The 18,699-nt window shown below is 46.6% G+C and overlaps 2 protein-coding genes across 4 annotated transcripts in view; both read right to left on the bottom strand.

Annotated features, from left to right (window-relative positions):
- The window catches only part of LIX1L (limb and CNS expressed 1 like), a 22,429-nt gene extending 10,377 nt beyond the window's left edge, over positions 1-12,052 (bottom strand). For all 3 annotated transcript variants that reach the window (XM_023198641.2, XM_023198640.1, XM_023198642.1), the window contains exons 1-2: positions 11,651-12,052; positions 1,599-1,762 (exon numbers count right to left, since the gene is read on the bottom strand). In XM_023198641.2, coding sequence (XP_023054409.1) covers positions 1,599-1,762; positions 11,651-11,942 — 456 coding nt within the window. In that variant the 5' untranslated portion in view covers positions 11,943-12,052. The remainder of the gene's footprint in view (positions 1-1,598; positions 1,763-11,650) is intronic.
- A 1,402-nt stretch (positions 12,053-13,454) lies between these two features.
- ANKRD34A (ankyrin repeat domain 34A) lies at positions 13,455-16,890 on the bottom strand. The gene is made up of 3 exons (XM_023198638.1): positions 16,841-16,890; positions 16,452-16,659; positions 13,455-15,910 (listed from the first exon to the last, which is right to left on the bottom strand). Exon 3 carries the CDS (start codon positions 15,782-15,784, stop codon positions 14,294-14,296), a length of 1,491 nt encoding a protein of 496 aa, XP_023054406.1. The 5' UTR covers positions 15,785-15,910; positions 16,452-16,659; positions 16,841-16,890; the 3' UTR covers positions 13,455-14,293.
- Between the last annotated feature and the right edge of the window lie 1,809 nt (positions 16,891-18,699).

The raw sequence follows: 18,699 nt of genomic DNA, 5'->3' as shown, positions 1-18,699 counted from the left end.
AAAAAAAAAAAAAAAAGAAAAGAAAAAAGAAAAAAATTAACCAGGCCTGGTGGCAAGCACCTGTAGTCCTAGCTACTGGGGAGGCTGAGGCAGGAGAATCACTTGAACCCAGGAGGTGGAGGTTGCAGTGAGCCAGGATCGTACCACTGCACTCCAGCCTGGGCAACAGAGTGAGACTCCATCTCAAAAAAACAAGTGGAAGCATAAACATTCATCATCTTGGGTATATATTTATTTCTCTGAAATGACTAAAGTTATTTTCACTGCAATCTCCGGCTCCCGAGTTCAAGCAATTCTCCTGCCTTAGCCTCCTAAGTAGCTGGGATTACAGGCGTGCGCCAGCACACCCAGCTAATTTTTGCATTTTTAGTAGGGACGGGGTTTCACCATGTTGGTCAGGCTGGTCTCAAACTCCTGACCCCGCAATCTGCCCGCCTCGGCCTCCCAAAGTGCTGGGATTACAGGTGTGAGCCATCGCACCAGGCCTGAAATGACTGCAGTTCTAAGGGAAAAAATTTCATCACCTGATGTGAAATGAAGTTTCCTTAGGACTGCTTTGTTTGAGGCAGAAACTAAGCTGCAATGGCACTCATTCATGCAACAGACATATTTGCCTACTATCTGGTAGGCACTAAGATAGGTGGTAGGGATTTAACAAGAAGACAGACACAATCTTTGCCTCTCTGGAACATAGTCCACTAAGAGAGACAAACAATTATGATATGTTGTAATAAGTGATATGATAGGGGAAATTCAAGGTGCTATGCAGACACACAGCAGGGCTTTTAACCTTGTCTAAGGGTTATACAAACCATATGGAAAGCAGAACAAAGGTGTTTATTATTTTCTCTAAATTCCATTTCAGAGTTTTAAACTGACATTTCAGAAGGCTGCCTCCGTGTCTGCAATGTAAAAAATCCATCTTTGATAAGAATATTCATACTAGTCCATAATTTCTCACTACCTCATAATGGCAACCATTCTTTCCATCATCATAGGTATTTCACATAATTGTAGAATGTTAGTAGTAGAAAAGACTTCAGAAATCATCTAACCTATCTCCTTCATGTTATAGATGGGAAAAGTGAGGCCCAGAGATTTGCCCCATTGATATTCAGAGGAATATGAATTTAGATCTCCTAACTCTTAAATGAGTACTGTTCCCACCATACATAGTCCCTCCGAATTTGACCTCTAGGAGAACTCCAATATTGCTTTATTTAGTAATTGCCTATGAAAAAGTACTGGAGGCAAAGAATATTGTTCTATATCCTCAATAAGAGATGGAAAATAGTTGGAATGCAATAACTGAAGCCAGATTGGAACATGGGTTGGATGCTGGTAGTCGGATATACTGAGCAAGGGGATATTCATAACTGCTCAAATTCAAAATGCGTTTGAGTTCTTGAAAGGAAAGCATGCTACTGAGGTTCTATTATGGTCAAATTGGTCTCAGATGCTTGCCAGAATAATTTTCCCAGAATTGCTTTAGGTCCTCAAATATATGATTTCAGGCAGTTTAATGGCCAAAGTGATGGAGAAAGCCGTTACTAACATCTAAGCATTTACCTTTGCTAATGCCACCTCACAACTCTTACCTGGAAACTCCCAAAGCAACTTCCCCCAGGCAGCGTGACATAGCAGACATAAGGAGGGCTGTTGGAGGGAACCATCTCATAAACCACTAGAGCCCCATTCTTTAAGTCAGCACCACGGGACTGCTTCATCTGCCAGAATTCCTGAAGTGCCTCCACCACATTCACTACAAAAGAGAAATAGTTAAGTTCAGCAACGAGTGAAGTATAGCACTCCAAGTGGTGCTATACTTCAATACAGTATCTGTAACCTGTACCTACATTAAGAGTCAGCCCCTTAGCTCCCTACCTATTGCCATTTAAAAGCATTTAAATTAATAAACCTAGACTGTGATTAAGTTAATTTGCCTAGAAAGACCAGAGTATGCCTGCCCTCCTCCACCACTTTTCTGGTTCACATTTTATTTTATTTAAATTTTTTTTTCACTCCCACCTCCAATCTGAATACTTCACATTTTAACTTAGTCCTAGAATAACTTAAATATTGGAGGCAGAGTTCCCAATGTCAGCAGACCATTATCACTGCCTGATGAAATACAAGTAGATTACTCCACAATTGTTAGCTGGCCCAGGATGATAATAACCACCACAATAAGTACCAACATGTATTGAACACATTGTATGTCAAGCACTTCTGTAACTGCTTTAAGTGTTTAATCACAGCAACTTTATGAAGCAGATATTTTTACTATCCATATGTTACAGATGAGGGAAATGAGGTATAGAGAGGTTAAATAACTTGCCCAAGGTTATGCCAGGAGAAAGCAGCAGTTTGAGTATTCAAACTCAAGCAGTCTTGGTTCCAATGAGTATTCTTTTATGCAATACTGCTGGCTCAAGGAAATACAGCCCTAATAACCATTCTCGAGCCTGTGCTTCTAGTGAGCACATCCATTGCCAGATTCCTTTTCCAACCCAGAATACTATGTATATACTATGAGTGAGAGAAGCCAGGGTATGGAGGTGGGAGAGAACTCTTTTGGGGCTTTACCTGGGTATAAATGATTTTTGGAGGAACTATATGGTGAGATGCGAAGCAACGAAATGGGAAGCAATTGGAGGACTTTAAAAAGAAGCACTCCTCCATGGGCCGGTCTCTCATGCTCCTTCACATCTTGCTAGGTATGGCAAGATTGCAAAACCCTGACTGCTCTTTACTTGGGCTATTTTTCAGGACCGTGCTTGCAGCAAGAAATATCGAGGGATGAGGTACTATCTTCACTCAGATAAAGAACATGCTTGCTTCTGCTTGTTGTAAAATGGCAAGTTCCCCAAGCTGCGGGTTCTGTAAGTGTTCCTCTGTTGTGAAGCAACCCATGGCCTATGCAAGTATCTACCTGAGTCTTCTGCATTGGACTTGGGAGGAGGCAAGGAGAACTAATATAAACACGATGCTCATGCTATTTGCTGTGCTATGAATAATAAATTCCTTTGTCTCTAATCTTGAAGTCTCTTGACTTCTGCCAGCATCCATGAAACAGTAAATGGCTAATTTATTAGTTGTAGGTAGGCTAAAATCAAACTCCAGACCTGACATTGTATTCTAGAACACTTCCTCTCATCCCCTACGTTTTCCTTATGTAGCCTACAGTGTAAAGAGGGTAAGAGATATTAACCAAATCTCAAACAAATGTAAAATTGTAGCTGTGATCAAGTTCTATAAAGAAGTGATAGATGTCGGAGTATCTGACCTAGTTAAGAAGGTCAAAGAAAGCTACCCTGAGGAGGCAATATCTAAGTTCAGGTATGACTAGGAATTCACTAGGAAAGAGGTGAGAGGACAGTGTTCTGAGTATAAAGAACAGCATGTTCAAAGGCTCCTGACAGCAGGGAACATGATGAATAAAGGGAGTTAAGACCATGTGGCTATGAAAGAGTGAGTGAGGGGAAGTGTAATGCAAGATGAGGTTGCAAGAGAAGGCAGGGACCAGACCAAGTAGGGCCTTTTAGGCCATGTTAGAGTATTGGCTTTATCCTAAAGCAATAGGAAGCAATTGGAGGACTTTAAAAAGAAGGAGGGATTCTTTTGAACTCAGCTCCAAGGAAAAATAATTAATTAAAAAAAAAAAAAAGAGGGATGAGATCAGTTTGCTTTTAGAAAGGATCACATTGACTCTAGGGTTCCAAACATTTCAAAGAGTTTTAGCTAAAACCTCATAATAAAAAATTATCACAGATGCTCTCCAATATCTTGCAACATATTGACCACTCTCCTTTTTTTTTTTTTTTTTTTTGAGACAGGATCTCACTCTGTTGCCCAGGCTGGAGTGCAGTGGAGCAATCTCAACTCACTGCAACCTCCACCTCCCAGGCCCAAGCGATCCTCCAACCTTAGCCTCCAAGTAGCTGGGACCACAGGTGCATGTCACCACACCCGGCTAATTTTTGTAATTTTTGTAGAAACAGGGTTTCACTACGTTGCCCAGGCTGGTCTCAAACTCCTGAGCTCAAGTGGCCTCCCAAAGAGCTACTCCTCCACCTCGGCCTCCCAAAGTGCTGGGATTACAGGCGTGAGCCACCATGCCTGGCCTCTCCTCTCCTACTCTTAATTGCAACAAAGGCTCATTCGTTCTTTCATATTTCCTTAGTTCAGATCTGCCAAGAAGACACCAAGATGGGATAGGCAATTGCAAGAGACTTATTGGGGAGGAAGTAGGAGAAGACAGGGAGAGCCTTCTGAGCACAGCAAAGATCTGATGACCGTGGAAGAGAGGCAAAGAAGGTCTAGATATGACAGTCTCAGACTATAGTACAGTTGTTGTTGTTGTTGTTGTTTTGGTTTTTTTTTAGACAAAGCCTCACTCTGTCGCCCAGGCTGGAGTGCAGTGACACAATCTCGGCTCACTGCAAGCTCTGCCTCCCGGGTTCACGCCATTCTCCTGCCTCAGTCTCCCGAGTAGCTGGGACTACAGGCGCCCACCACCACACCTGGCTAATTTTTTGTATTTTTAGTAGAGACGGGGTTTCACCGTGTTAGCCAGATGGTCTCGATCTCCTGAGTGCGTGATCCACCCGCCTCGGCCTCCCAAAGTGCTGGGATTACAGGTGTGAGCCACCACGCCCAGCTACAGTACAGTTTTAAGAAAGATTTGGCTAAGCCAGTGAGAAGTCCTCATCCCAAAAGAATCCCATATCTCACCAGGATCTGCCTGTGTTAATACCCCTAATGTGCTCGGTCTTTGGTTGGGAGCAGCCTACAGGAAGCGTGGTTCCTTCAAATGTGGTTATAGATGCAAATGTGCAACTTTGGGGTGCAAATGTGATTATGGATGACCCAGAATGGGCAGTGGCTGAGGCTGTTAGTTATGCTCCCTGCAGCAGGCAGTCTGAACTGCACATTTTCATGGCTGTCATATACACATTAGCAAAAGTTTGAGCATTTAATAGGTACATGGCATTATTCTAAGCATTGGGCATGAAAAGAATAACACACAGTTCCTGCAAGCAAAGAATTTATTTTATATTTGAGTTGGAGTCTCACTCTGTTGCCTAGGCTGGAGTGCAGTGGTGCGATCTCAGCTCACTGCAACCTCTACCTCCCAGGTTCCAGCAATTCTTCTGTCTCAGCCTCTTGAGTAGCTGGGATTACAAGCACATGCTGCCATGCCTGGCTAATTTTCGTATTTTTAGTAGAGACAGGGTTTCACCATATTGGTCAGGCTGGTCTCAAACTCCTGACCTTAGGTGATCCACCTGCCTCGGCCTCCCAAAGTGCCGGGATTACAGGCGTGAGCCACCACGCCCAGCAAGCGAGGAATTTAAAATCAGCGGCCAATAATAAATTATCTCGCCTGCTCTGTGACTGAAACAAACACCCATGTACTAGCCTGAGTTTGAGAAGCAGCATAAACTCTTTTTAATAACCTACATTTAACTGACTTTTAAGAATGCTCATTCTTCTATTAAAAGACAGCATGAGGGCACGTCATTAGGACCTCCTGAGGCTGTGTCATGGGCAAAAAAAATTAAAATTAAAATTAAAAATTACACAAAAAGATCCAGCAGGAAAAAGAAAACTCTCTTTCCCTCCATTGGTTTTGGCAGGGCTCTTCAAGGGTCAATACTGACCAGAAAGCTCAGCCATCTTTATTCTCTCCATGAGATCTTTTTAGCTCCAGTTCCCTCTTTGAGACAGTTTAGCACAATACACTGGTGACAGCTCTCCTGATATGCACACAACAGGGAGAATACTGGAATAAAGAGGAAGAGGAGGAGACCACCATAATTGGGAAGGTCCCATTAAAAAGCATATGTTCAGTCTCTATCCAGTTAAACATTTCTTCGCACAGACTAGAGAACCATTTTTTTAATGATTACTCAATGCCAAGGGGCATGGGGAGTCTTGATTTTAGAAATGTGAGTATGAAATGATAATTGGGCAAAGTGGTCAAGAAAAAAGCAACTGATTGTGATCCGCATTTGAAAACGCTTCTAGACTTCTTCATGTTTAGAACTGGAAAGAGCTTTAGAGATCATCTAGTCCAACACTGGCTAAGGAAGAACAGAAGACTTGTTTGAGGTCACACGGCTATGGCAGAGTTGGGGCATAAATCTAGATTTCCAGGGGCCAATATTCTTTCCAATTTGGGAATCTTAACCAAGGCTCCAAGGTCCAGTCCATAGCTGAGCTTCATGGAGGTTCACAAGCTTCCTAAAGTAAAATTATGTATGTGTCTGTGTGCAAGTGAGTATTTGTGCATGTGTACGTGTGGAGCACCCACATTTTTTATCATATTTTCAGTGAGGAACCATGGATATAATGGTTTACATAAAGATGGCTAAAGAACAGTAAGGTGGGAGGGTAGGAATAACTGAGATATACACCTCTGACAATTGTTTTCTCAAAGTCCCTCACAAGAAAGACCAAGATAGGAATATTTCAGTGCTTATACCCTGCTGTTGAATAACAAAAAAGACAATAATTTAGTTTTTGCCTTTAGGAGATAAAATATACGAACGTCTAAGTGGACGGGATGGGAATGAGAGGTAGTGATCATTTTCAGCCAAAATAAAAACTTTTTTGTTGTTGTTGTTGTTGTTTTTGAGACAAAGTCTTGCTCTGTCGCCCAGGCTGGAGTGCAGTAGCATGATCTTGGCTCACAGCAACCTCCACCTCCAAGGTTCAAGCAATTCTCCTAGCTCAGCCTCCCAAGTAGCTGGGATGACAAGTGTATGCCACCACACCCAGCTAATTTTTGTATTTTTAGTAGAGACGGGGTTTTGCCATGTCGGCCAGGCTGGTCTTGAACTCCTGACTTCAGATGATCCTCCCACCTCGGCCTCCCAAAGTGCTGGGATTACAGGTGTGAGCCACTGCACCTAACCTAAAAGATTTTTTTTTTTTTTTTTTGAGGCAAAGTCTCACTCTTATCACTGAGGCTAGAATTCAGGGGCACAATCACACCTCACTGGAGCCTTGACTTCCTGGGTTCAAGTGATCCTCCCACCTCAGTTCCTTGAGTGGCTGGGACTACAAGATGCATGCCACCATGCCTGGATAATTTTTAAAAATTTTTTGTAGAGATGGTATCTCACTATGTTGCCCAGGCTGGTCTCAAATCCTAAGGTTCAAGCAATCCTCCTGCGTTGGCCTTAAAATGTTGGGATTACAGGCATGAGCCATTGTGCCTGGCCAGGATAATAAATATTAAAACAATATATGAAACTACAGTAAAAAATTTATATCATAAAGATAAATACAATCTTGCCAGGAAGGTAATTAACAAAAATAAAAGAAAAAATAATAATAAATACAACTTTGTCGTGGGGAAGCAGGAATAAAGAGATAATGAAATTAAGAGGTGAGTAAAAAGAGTCTCCTTGATCACATAGGATGGCGAGAATAGACTGGCCCTATTCACATTATTATGGAAGATAGGGAAGGTGGTTAACAATATTTCATCTATTTCCTATTTCAATATTTATAAGGCACATCTGCCCCTAAATAGCCTATGGTGCACAGTCTCTTTGGAAGGAGAGACTGCAAAGTAACAGTGACTTTGGGAGGGGACTCTGGTAGACTGAATGATGCCACTTTCCAAAATGTCCATGTCCTAATCCTTGGAACCTGTGAATGTCACTTTATCTGGCAAAGACTTTGCAGATGGGTTTAAATGATTTGAGATGGGGAAATTACCTAGATTATATAGGTGGGCCCTAAGTGCATTCACAAGTGTCCTTATAAGAGGGAGGCAGGATGGGCACACTGACTCATGCCTATAATTCCAGCACTTTGGGAGGCCAAAGCAGGATGATCACTTGAGGCCAGGAGTTCAAGACCAGCCTGGGCAACATCGTGGGATCTTGTTTCTACAAAAAATTTTTAAAATCAGCCAGGTGTGGTGACATGCACCTGTAGTCCTAGTGACTTGGGAGGCTAAGGCAGGTGGGAGGATCACTGGAGCCCAGCAGTTCCAGGCTGCAGTGAGCTATGATTGCACCACTGCAGTCCAGCCTAGGCAACACAGCGAGATCCCATCTCTTAAAAAAAAAAAAAAAAGGAGGCATATTTGACAAAGAGTAGGAGTCATGGAGGTAGAGATTATAGTGATACAGCAATAAACCAAGTAATAAACCAATGTCAGCAGCCACCGGAAGCTGGAAGAGGCAAAGAATGAATTCTCCCCTAGAGCTTCTGGAGGGAGCAAGGCCCTGCCAACACCTTGATTTTGGCCCAGTAATACTGATTTTGGACTTCTGGCCTCCAGAACTATGAGAGAACAAATTTCTGTTGGTTTAAGCCACTAAAGTTGTGATAATTTGTTACAGCAGCCACAGGAAACTAATATAGGGACTAATCCTGCATTTCCAAAAATTGGAAATATTCGGCCCAACCCATTTAACTCCAGTCTTACAGAAAAGAAGCTGTCTGTGATTCTGAGGAAAAGGAGCAACTAAATAGAAAATACTATACAAGATTCATTTGTGCAACTTAGTGAAATAGCAGGGCAAAATCTCCAATCATGCAGCCATATTGTAACATAAAAGGATAGCAATACTTCCAAAACAACAGGTTTGAAGAGGGAAATGTAGCAGTTACAGAGCAAGGGAAGTGAGTTACTCGATCCTGCCAGTTTAGAGATTGCCAGATGTCGAACATGAGAAAGACTATATGCCATAGAAAAAAGGGGGCAAAGGAAATGGCAATGCAGAACAATACATATCATTTGTAGTTTCCAAAGCATTTCCAAACGCACAATAATAGCAACCACACTAAGTACCATGTGCTACATGCTTTATATTTGTTGTCTCATTTAATCCACACAAAACTATCAGGATAAGTATTATAATACCCATTTTACAAAAAGTAAGCAAGTTAAGGAACAGGCCAGAAGTGGCAGAACCAGGATTTAGAAACAATGTTTGTTTGGCTCCAAAGTCAACCCTCTTTGTATTGGGCTGGCCTGCTTTATTACACCATTAATCTTTATACATGCTCTGTAATGTGAACTGGGAGCTCTATCAAAATAGGGACTAAGTATCTGCCTTGTGCACCACTGCATCCGGTGATCAATAAATATTTGTTAAATGAATGAAGAGAACAGATGAGGCATAGAGAGATTAAGCAACTTCTCTAAGATCATACAGCCAACTTTTTAACAGGGCTAGGTCCTCTGATTACAAATCCCATGCACTACAAACTTATCAAGATCCTACAGAATACTGAGCTATGTGTATATCTTGGGTAAGTGGGTGACGGAGGCAGATAAAGGACAGGAGAGTTTTTTAAAATACATACATACATACATACATACATACATACCGATATTCCACGTGAGTGAAGGTAGATCTAAAGACTGACTGGAAAAGGTGAATTTGGAGCATTCAGGAAGAAGATGAAGGATGTTAATTGAAGATGATGCGGTAAAGCATTGCTGGATGAGGGAATGAATTGTCTAGGCAGAGGCTAAAGTAAATTGTATTCAGGGGAATACATCCATTCCCCCAAATACCATGCCATCAGTCACAAGGGTATGTGAGTACATGCCAGTGGCAGCTTTGTCTAAGAAATGAAGCAGAATAAGTGATTCCATGTGGTAAAGGACTTCTGAGCCAAATGGGCAGAGATTCTGCTTGCCTGAAGCTGAACTATCTGCCAGATTCTCCTAAAGTACTGGCTGGACACCCAGACTGGAAATGAGAAACTCAAGAATAACAAGAAAGACTGCGATGGGAGGTGGGGAGATAGGAAAGAAAATCAACCACAGAGTCTGAAGCCTGACTAATTGCCCTTTATCAGCACAATCCCCTTGTTCCCTCATCCTTGCTAAGGAAATGAAAGTTTTTACAGGATGCCCAGTTTAGGAGCCAACGCAGAGGCTCTCCAGGTAACACAGACAAGAAAAAGGGTGTACTCCTCTACAATTTGAATAAATGCCTACAAGTTTCCAAGAGGAAGGCTTCAGATTTAGTGTGACCACTCTAGGCTACTCCTGTGCCCAGAGGCAAAGATCTTCCCTTGATCTTGACTTAGAGACTTGAAGCAGCAGGATAGTAGCTAACAGCAGTTCCATCACATAGCCTTGTTAAATCTTGGGATTACATTGGAAAAATAATATGTCCTTATGAGTTTCAGATTCATCCATTTGTATCCCCAGCACCTAGCAGAGCTCCTGTCTTATAACAGGAGTTCAAATTGTATGAAGAACAAAGGGAAATTGAAGATAAATGAATCATAGGCACATATAGCAAAATGGCTCTAAAAATCTGTTTTCATAGGAATTTTTGGGTTTACATTATCAGGATTTAAGAGTGGGAAAAAGTGAAGCATGTTCTGCTTGAGGAACTATGAACCAACACATTTGAGATAATAATCATTTTTAGGTTACATGTCATTTGCAATGTCTCAGTTAATCCATATTGTAACCCTTGAAGAAACTGAAGCTCAGTGAGATTAAGTCCCTTTCCCAAAGATTTGGCTGGTAAGTGACAAAGATCTCCAAACCCTGTGTGTGCTCTTTTCACTAAACTTTCTTAAAAAAAGAAAATCTACAGAAAAGCCCTGTAACTTTTCTCTGCATTATTGTTAAACTAGAAAGTTAAAGATATAGTCACTTCCAGGTCAAACAGGACCTGGCCAAGGAGACAGAAGGGATGTCTTGTAAATTCCAGGCTTAAATTCTGTATTCTACACCCTTCACTATATATTCCTTATTACTTACACTATAAATCTGGAACTCAAACTCAGACAGGAAACTACACTAGTTAAACAAAAACAACAGAGAAAACCCTCACATCCCTCTTTAAAGAAATTAGACGTCTTTAAGACGAAGTTTTCTAACTGAAATAGAGTTTCTAACCTGGCTCATTTCCACAGAATTTAACATTGAAAGAGCCAAGGCCTGGGATTTATCCTCAGTTCCTGGGCAAGGGCCAGGAAAACAGAGCCAGACAGAAAGGCTGGAGTTGTGAGTCTCCATACTAAACAAGATACCAAAGTAAGGTGCTAAGCCACAGGAAGCTGGTGTGAGCTCAGTGGTACAGGTCCGGATTTAAATGCACAATTACTATAAGTGACTTGTGAAGGCACTACCTAGTTCCCCAGTAAATCTGAAGTTGCACTGAAATTTCAGAGTGAAGGTAAGTAAAGAATTTAAAAGTCAAGGTTAAGGAGCTGGAGCAAATTAACAGGGGAGTCCAGAATTGCAGAGATCACAGCGGAAAGATTGAGAGGGTGTGGATGAGAAATTGGATCTGAAATAAAAGACAGGATCTCACACAATGGGGACTGGTTCTCAAAGGCAGAGAGATGTTAAGGTATCAAGCTGGAGGAGGAATTCCATTTCTAAAGGAGAAAAGCTTAGGAAGAAAAGAGGATTGTATCTGAAAAAGGGTCCCTGGAGAATATATTAATAACTCAGTAAAGGGAAGGAGAGGTAGGAGGCTTAAACGTGTGTATGAGTGTGTGCGTCTGTGCGTGTGCGTAGCCCAGAAGGAAACTCCCCAAAAGGAAATGCAAGTGCGGGCTCCACGCCAGGAAAAGCGATCTGGAGGGCTGTGGGAGCAAGGCTCCCTTACAGAGGGTGTCGCGCAGGAAGCCAGACCCGCAGACTCACCTCGGCCATAGCCCTGCGTGTGCTTGGCGAAGCTCCTCACTACGGCCTCCACGGCCTCTCGCAGCACTGCCGGGCTGCCGGCGGCGCCGGGGGGCAGGGGCAGTCCTGGGGCCCCAGACACTAGCAGCGGCGGCGGGGGCGGTGCGGGAGGCGGTGGGGCAGGCGGGGGGCCCGCAGGGGGTGTGGCGGCGGCAGCCGCAGCCCCAGTCACTCCGGGCCGCAGCGCTCGGAGAGTGCCCCTCCCGCTGGTGCCCACACCAGGCTGCAGCCGCTGCGCTCGCATCGTCTCCATCCCGGCCGCCAATGGAGTAGTGCCCCGGAGCCTGCCAGCCTGCCGAGCTAACGGTCCCAACCACCCCAGTCAGCTAGCGCCTGGGGACTGAGGGCGGCGCCAGGGCCGAACCTTCAGTCAAGTGGGGGCGGGGACGAGCTAGGTCCCACGCCAATCACCAGTGACGGGGCGGGAGCTGGAGGGCTACTACTCCGCCATAGGCAAATTATTGAGGAGGGTGGAGATTCTGAGAACCAATTGCAAAGAGAAAAGCGTATCCTCTGAAAGGCAGACGCGTAGCTTGGGCGCGTCTTTGGGAGTCCTGTGGCAAGCACTAGAAAGCGGGCCAGAATCCTGGGGCGGGGCTTGAAGAAAAAAATGGGCCTAGATGCAAGACTGGGGAGAATTGCAGACAGAGTAGAGATCATTTTGTCCTACCATTTCATTTTACAGATTGTAGGTGAGGAAACTGTGGCTCAGAGAAGTAATTTTACTTGTCCAACATCACATGCAATTGGTGGTGGAGCTAAGGCAAGAAAGACACTGACATTTAATGAACATAAACTATGCAATGTACTGTAATGCATGTCTTATTTACAATCACAATCACTAGATTTTATTATTTTAGGGATAAGGAAACAGATGCTGAGGGAGGCTAGATAAATTGCCCAAAATTAAATAGCTAAGAGATGGCAAAGTGGAATTCAGAGTTTAAGCATAGGTGTTCTGATTCCCAATATTTTTTATCTATTTACTATGCCACATTGTTGGGTAAATTTCTGATTTCACTTATTCTAAGTAGGGGAAGGGAATAAGAGATAGTGGGATGGGCAAGTCTTTTTGCCTTCCATTAGAGTGAGAAAGAGTTAGGATACATGCAGAAAATTAGAAAACTGAGAAGTCCAGTTGGGGGAATTAAGAAAATTACCCTTGTTGCTATAACATGTCAGACTGGGTTCCTCTGATTACTTTGCACACACATGCACACACTTGCACACATGCACACACACACACACATTCGACATACCCTTTATCATGTAGTCACTGGGCCATTTTTACTTAGGTGAGATTATATTAACTGCTTCCCCCCATCTCTCCTACGGTGGCTCAGAAATCAAAGATGGGGAAATAGAGGCCAGAAGTAGAAGAAAATAGAATAAACACACTTGGTGAAATGAAAATTAGACCCTGACTAAAAACTGTGAGTGGTCAAGAAATAGGAAGTTTGAAAAAGAGACAGTTAATCTACTGGGATATATCTGCTGATGATGGAGGGAGGAACTCTTTGTAGGAATCTTGATTCAAGGTTGGACAGAGAGGAAACTGGTGGAAATGAAATCCTGTTGAATGCCTTAAAACCTTTAGGACACAGGACACTTGTCTTTTCTCTATAGAAAAGTTGGTTTCTTGGAAAGAAAGTGGCTGGAATGGCTAAGTATCCCTTGGATAATTATAGCTATAAGTTAGTATTACCCTCCCTCCCCATTCCTCATTCCCCATACCCACACCTCCAGGCAGAAGTGACAAAACAGAGACTTCTGAACACATTTATTTGATATGTCAAGTGGAGAGAGGAGTGGTTTAGGGTTTCTCCCCACCTCTACCCGTGGGGGTGTTCATAAGCTCAGACAGACAGAAGAGCAGTTTAGAGCCCATGACCCACCCCCTGGGAAAATGAGACAATCTGTTGTAGTTGTTGGAGGAACAGGGTGGGAATAAAAAGCAGGAAGTTGAGAAGTGAAGTTGAGAGCAGTAAAGACAGCAGCAGAACATAGGCTGGGGGTTGCTCCAGGAACCCCCAAGAAGAGTGAAAAAGACATCCTGAAAAGTGGTTGGGGTTGGAAGCGGGGTGTGAATAAGGAGCCAGGCCTGGAGAAAGAAGCAAGACCTGGAGAATGGGCTGGGATGTTCATGTAGAGAGCAGAGTATGCAAAATCATGATAGGCTGTGTTGCAGGGCATACATGGAAAGCGAGGGATTGCTTCTGCAGGAGGGCAAAGACATGGGAGACTGCCCGTAAGTAAAGGTTCCCTACTGCTTCTGCTTCTGAACAAATGCAAGAGAGTTTGGGACCCTAGCCCTATCTGTTTATTGATGTGCTGTGCCCGCAGGTACACAAGTAATCCCATATGCATGTGAAATGACCAGGGCATGAATACATGTGTCTATATACCCAGTAAATAGAGTACTTATTCTTTCTTGCTAATAAGAGTACTGTGCTTATGGACACATGTTTAACCATGTGTGGGTGCACTGTGCACCCATGAGCACATGCAAGAGATCCCTATGTTCGTGGTGTGTGTGTGAGCTGGTTCTCCCACCTATTCCATTAAGGTCCTAATCCCCACCTTCCTTGGCTCCTCTCACTTCTCTCAGCGCCCTGGCTCCCCAGGGCCACCTAGACTCTGGAAGCCCCCTAGCAGGCGGATCTGCTCAGTCTGCATGGAGTGGCGTCTCACCAATTTGCGCTTGGTCCTGGGGGAGCCTGGCGCCCCGGCATAAGGAGGGGCAGGCAACGAAGGCGCCCGACCTCCGGGTTGAGGGCGAATGTCAGGGATGGGAGGGTGGGGACTGACGTTGAGAGGGGGCAGGAAACCCGGCCGCGTTTGCGAGATGTGGTCCAGGAGCAACGTCCCTGAGCCCCTCCGCTCCAGCAGCCCCGGACTCCGCCTCCGTCCGCTTAGCGGAGATACTGCCCCTGGCAGACTCTCCTGGGACTGGCGCGGAGAGGGAGCTGAGCCGGCTGGAGGGAGGGTCAACGGGGAGGCGCTGTATCGGCGGCGCTCCAGGGACAGGCGACTGGACTCAGGCGAGTCAGGGCAAAGGTGTCCGGGAGTGTCGAGCTCCACTGGCTCCATGCGGCTCAGTTTCTGCCTCAGCCCTGAAGGGGGACCAGACTCCTGAGCTTCTGGGGCTGTGTTTCGGCGAGAGAGAGGACCCCCGCTAGTCACTTTCTCCGCCCATGGGGGCGGGTCCTCTGGGCCTTCGGTGCTGTGACGTCGGGAAAGACGGGGTCGACCGGTCAGGGTCAGGCCATTGAATTCGGCAGTCAAGCGCTCGATCCCCGGTCTTCCTTCGGTGGGTGGGACTGGTTGAGGAGGGGCCACTAGGCCCCAGGGCTCGGAGTTGAGCCTTTTGAGTGGTTTGGGGGGATGGCGTGGTGGTTTAGGGAGCGGCTCGGAAGGGGATGGGTCATCGGGGGGCTTAGGAAGAGGGAATTCAAATACGTCCCGCTTCTCCTCTTCTTCCTGGGCGCGAGGGGATAACATCCCACGCCCTCCTCCTCCTGCGGTCTGCAGCTGGATTTCCGAAGGCGACGTGCAGATCCCCGGGCTAAGAGGAGCGGGAGCAGGGTCCTCCACCCCTGGGGATGGTGGAGAATTGAGATACTGCCGGGTCTTCTTGGTGCCCGAGGGCGAGGTATCGGTGGTGATGATGATGACCTCCGTGCCCTTGGCCTTGCAGGCGTCCAGCAGTGTGGCAAGGGTCTCGCGGTCCCCGCGGTCCAGGGCGTGGACAAGAGCCGAGGCGCCCGCGTGATCTCGGACTGAGGGATCTGCGCCGTGGGCAAGGAGCAGCGAGGCCACCGCAGCGCCCCCACCCCCGGCGCAAGCGTGCATGAGCGCAGTGCGCCCTAAGCGGTCTGCGATGTTGGGGTCCGCGCCTTGCTCCAGGAGGTAGCGTACCATGCGTGCCTTGTTCTGGGGGTCGTCGTAGCGGGCCCGACAGGCTGCCATTAGCGCAGTCTCCCCCTGCGCATCACCCTCATTCACGTAGGCGCCTCCCTCCAGAAGCAAACGGGCCAAGCGTAGCTTACCCTGACCCACCGCCCGAAGAAGAGCGTGGCCCTCGGTGTGCAACATAGCTGCGGCTGGGGCGAGGGCACTGATGGAGCTGGGGCTGAGACCTGCCGAGGATGGCTAGGGGTATGGAGTGGGGGGTGGGGGGTAGCTGACAGAGGCCTGAGGTCTCAGTGACGAAGCCGATCCCTGCAAGAGAGACATCTTATTGATAGATTCGGCAGGGAAACTGAGGCACCGATGCAGGAACCCAGCGTGGGGTGGGGGAGATCTTCACGGCATACAGTCCTTCCTCTAACTCATGCCTTTGAGCTGGCCCATCCCCCGCAGCGCATGCCTGAGGAGGTGGGAAGGGTGCACACGCACTGAAGGACTAGCGCGCGTGCAAATGCGTTCGTGCACGCGCAGGGATGTCCGCACCCCCACCCTCACCCCATGGCTTATCAGACCTTTCCTCTATCCCCCTTTTCTTATCCACACTTGGGATCCCCCTTTCTAGGATGCTGAACGCCACCCACCTACATACATGCACCCTACAGTCACACATGTATTCTCATTCCTAACCTCTTTTAGCTTGCCACAACCCCAAAAATTGAGTGGGGGGAGGGAAGTAGCCTGCATTTGAGCCCTAAAATGGGTGGAGGGAGAATTGGGGGGTTCTTTTGCCCTTGCGATGTTCCCCATCACTCCTTGCTCTTTCCCCTCCCAGGCTGTGCGCCCAGATAGATACCTGAATGTCCGCAGAATCTCCTCCTGGCCAAGATTGGGGCCGTGGCCACTGGGCAGCCGAGGTGGCGGAGCCAGGTTCCTGGGGGCCCGCATGGTGTGGAGGGGGGGCACCCGGATTCCCTTGGTGTCAGTATCTGCGCCCCAGCGCCGGATCCTCGTCCCTCCTCCCGGAGCGCCCCGGGCACAGCGCCGGCTCGGGAGGAGAGAAGCTGGTGGGGGGGGGGGGGGGGGGGCGGAGCTCTGCTGTGCTATTTATAGCCTAGTCTCTGCGGGTGGGGGCGTCGGGCACCAAACTGCTCCCCCACTCATGCACACACAAACCCTCAAAAACCTAGAAGCTCCAATCCTGACTTCCTTTTCTTAGCCGACCTCCCCTCAGCCCCAACAAACCTAAGTGTTCCTTAGGGGACTCCTCCGCGACCCAGACAGGGACCATCATCATCCAGATTCTTCGCTGAGCTTCAGCAGATCCCCATTCTCGGCACTTGGTGTGTTTATGCGCTCCTGTCGCCAGACCTGACCTACCACGCACGGCACATGGCACACCGTGCAAGAAAGGTGTAGACAGGCTTTTTGGATCCACAGCCGGTGTCCATACTGTGCAAAGAGAGGCAAGAGATGTGGCTTTCTTCCTGTAGTTTAATTGTGAAGGAGACACGGTCCAGCCTGGAGTCAGACACAGATATACCCCTGCCCCATCTCTCAAAAACGGAACACCCATCGCAGAGAAACTTGGACCTCAGCTCCCTTATATAGACCTAGATAAATATGAGGAAGGTGGATATGGGGGCACTTTTAGACAGGGCAAGGGACATTGCCAGGTGCCTCCACCCCGTATTATTGTGGGCAGGGAGATAGGAAAGGGGCAGGAAGAAGAGCGAACCTTGTAATACACTCTGTCACATTGCACCTCTTTAATCTCAGTCTTGCTTAGTCGTCTTATTTTTTCCATCTTGCTTGAAGATCTCTGTCTGAAATTCTCCTTATATCTTCTCTCTTCCTATCTGTCTATTGGTCTCTCACACTGTCTCTGCCTCTCCTTGCCACCTGCCCTGTCTCCATGGTTACCATAGCTTCCATCCACATATTTTAGGAATGAGTTTGTGTCCAGCTGGAAGGCACCAAGGAAAGTGGGAGAAGAAGAAAAATCCTAAGGATTTAAAAAGTTCACTCAGGGTCCTGAGCTAATTCGGAGGCTGGAGGCCCCCTAGATGCAAGATACTGAAAATAATGTTCCCAGGTATGGGAGAGAGAGAAATATTTGCGGGAAGCTACCCATTTTTACTAGTTATTTCTTGGACACGTGTCAACTATGTGCCATGTGCTTTACATACACTATTTTCAATCCTCACAACTCTGTAAGATAGGAACTAATATCTTCTTGTTACAGATGAGGAAACAGACTTCATAAGTTTAAGCAAGTTCTCCAAAGTTTCACAGCTATATTTCATAGGACTGGCAAGCGCCAGTCCTATGGCAAAGACTGGGCGCTTGCCACTACACCTACAGCCTCCCAGTTTACAGGTCATTTTCTCTTACATCTGGGATGTTCTTCTTTACTAACTCCTAGACTTCATCTCCATTCTGAACCCTTTCTCCCTTGTTTCTGTTTTCTGCGAAAATAGGACTCCTCCTTCCACGCTGCTCACCTTCCCAAGGAGCGCGCAGGAACTGGAAAGTAGTGGAAAATGCAGAAAAAGCTGGGCTTCTGCCCTGTCTCCCCAACTCTGGTACTCTGATCCCAGATCCTTCCTTTCTCAAACCCTCTGCCCACCTTCTCACAGACACGGCAGCAACCCACAGAAAAACATTTTTAGAAAAGAAGTATCCATTGGTGGTGCTGGAGAGAGGCAGTGTATGATTGAAAGGAAGGCTGGAGTAATGGAGAGACCAAGCTGTGAAGCTAGAGTCACAAAGAGACTGATCCCTAAAGAGCAGCTTTCACAGGGGTTCATTTCTCCATAGGCCCTCTCCTCTTTTGGCCTCTCTGTAGGGGCTCCCTCAACACCGTCCCTCGATGAGATACGAGTGTCACGTTCCCTTGGTGAACTCTTGCCAGCCAGTGGCTCCTTCATCTGGAGTGAGACCGGAAATAAGTGACCCTAGATGATTCTGTAACCCCCATCTCTCTCTGAGACCCGCTTCGCAAGCTTCGGTTCCGGGCTTACTCGCTCCCTCCCTCCTTCTCTTCCTAGGCTTCGAGAGGGCGGACTTCCCTCCTCAGCTTCTCCTGCATTGGCCGAGAAAAC

Source organism: Piliocolobus tephrosceles, chromosome 1, assembly GCF_002776525.5.
Source record: "Piliocolobus tephrosceles isolate RC106 chromosome 1, ASM277652v3, whole genome shotgun sequence".
NCBI lineage: Eukaryota > Metazoa > Chordata > Mammalia > Primates > Cercopithecidae > Piliocolobus > Piliocolobus tephrosceles.
Note: the sequence above shows the minus strand (reverse complement) of the source record. Positions and strands in the feature narration are given on the sequence as shown.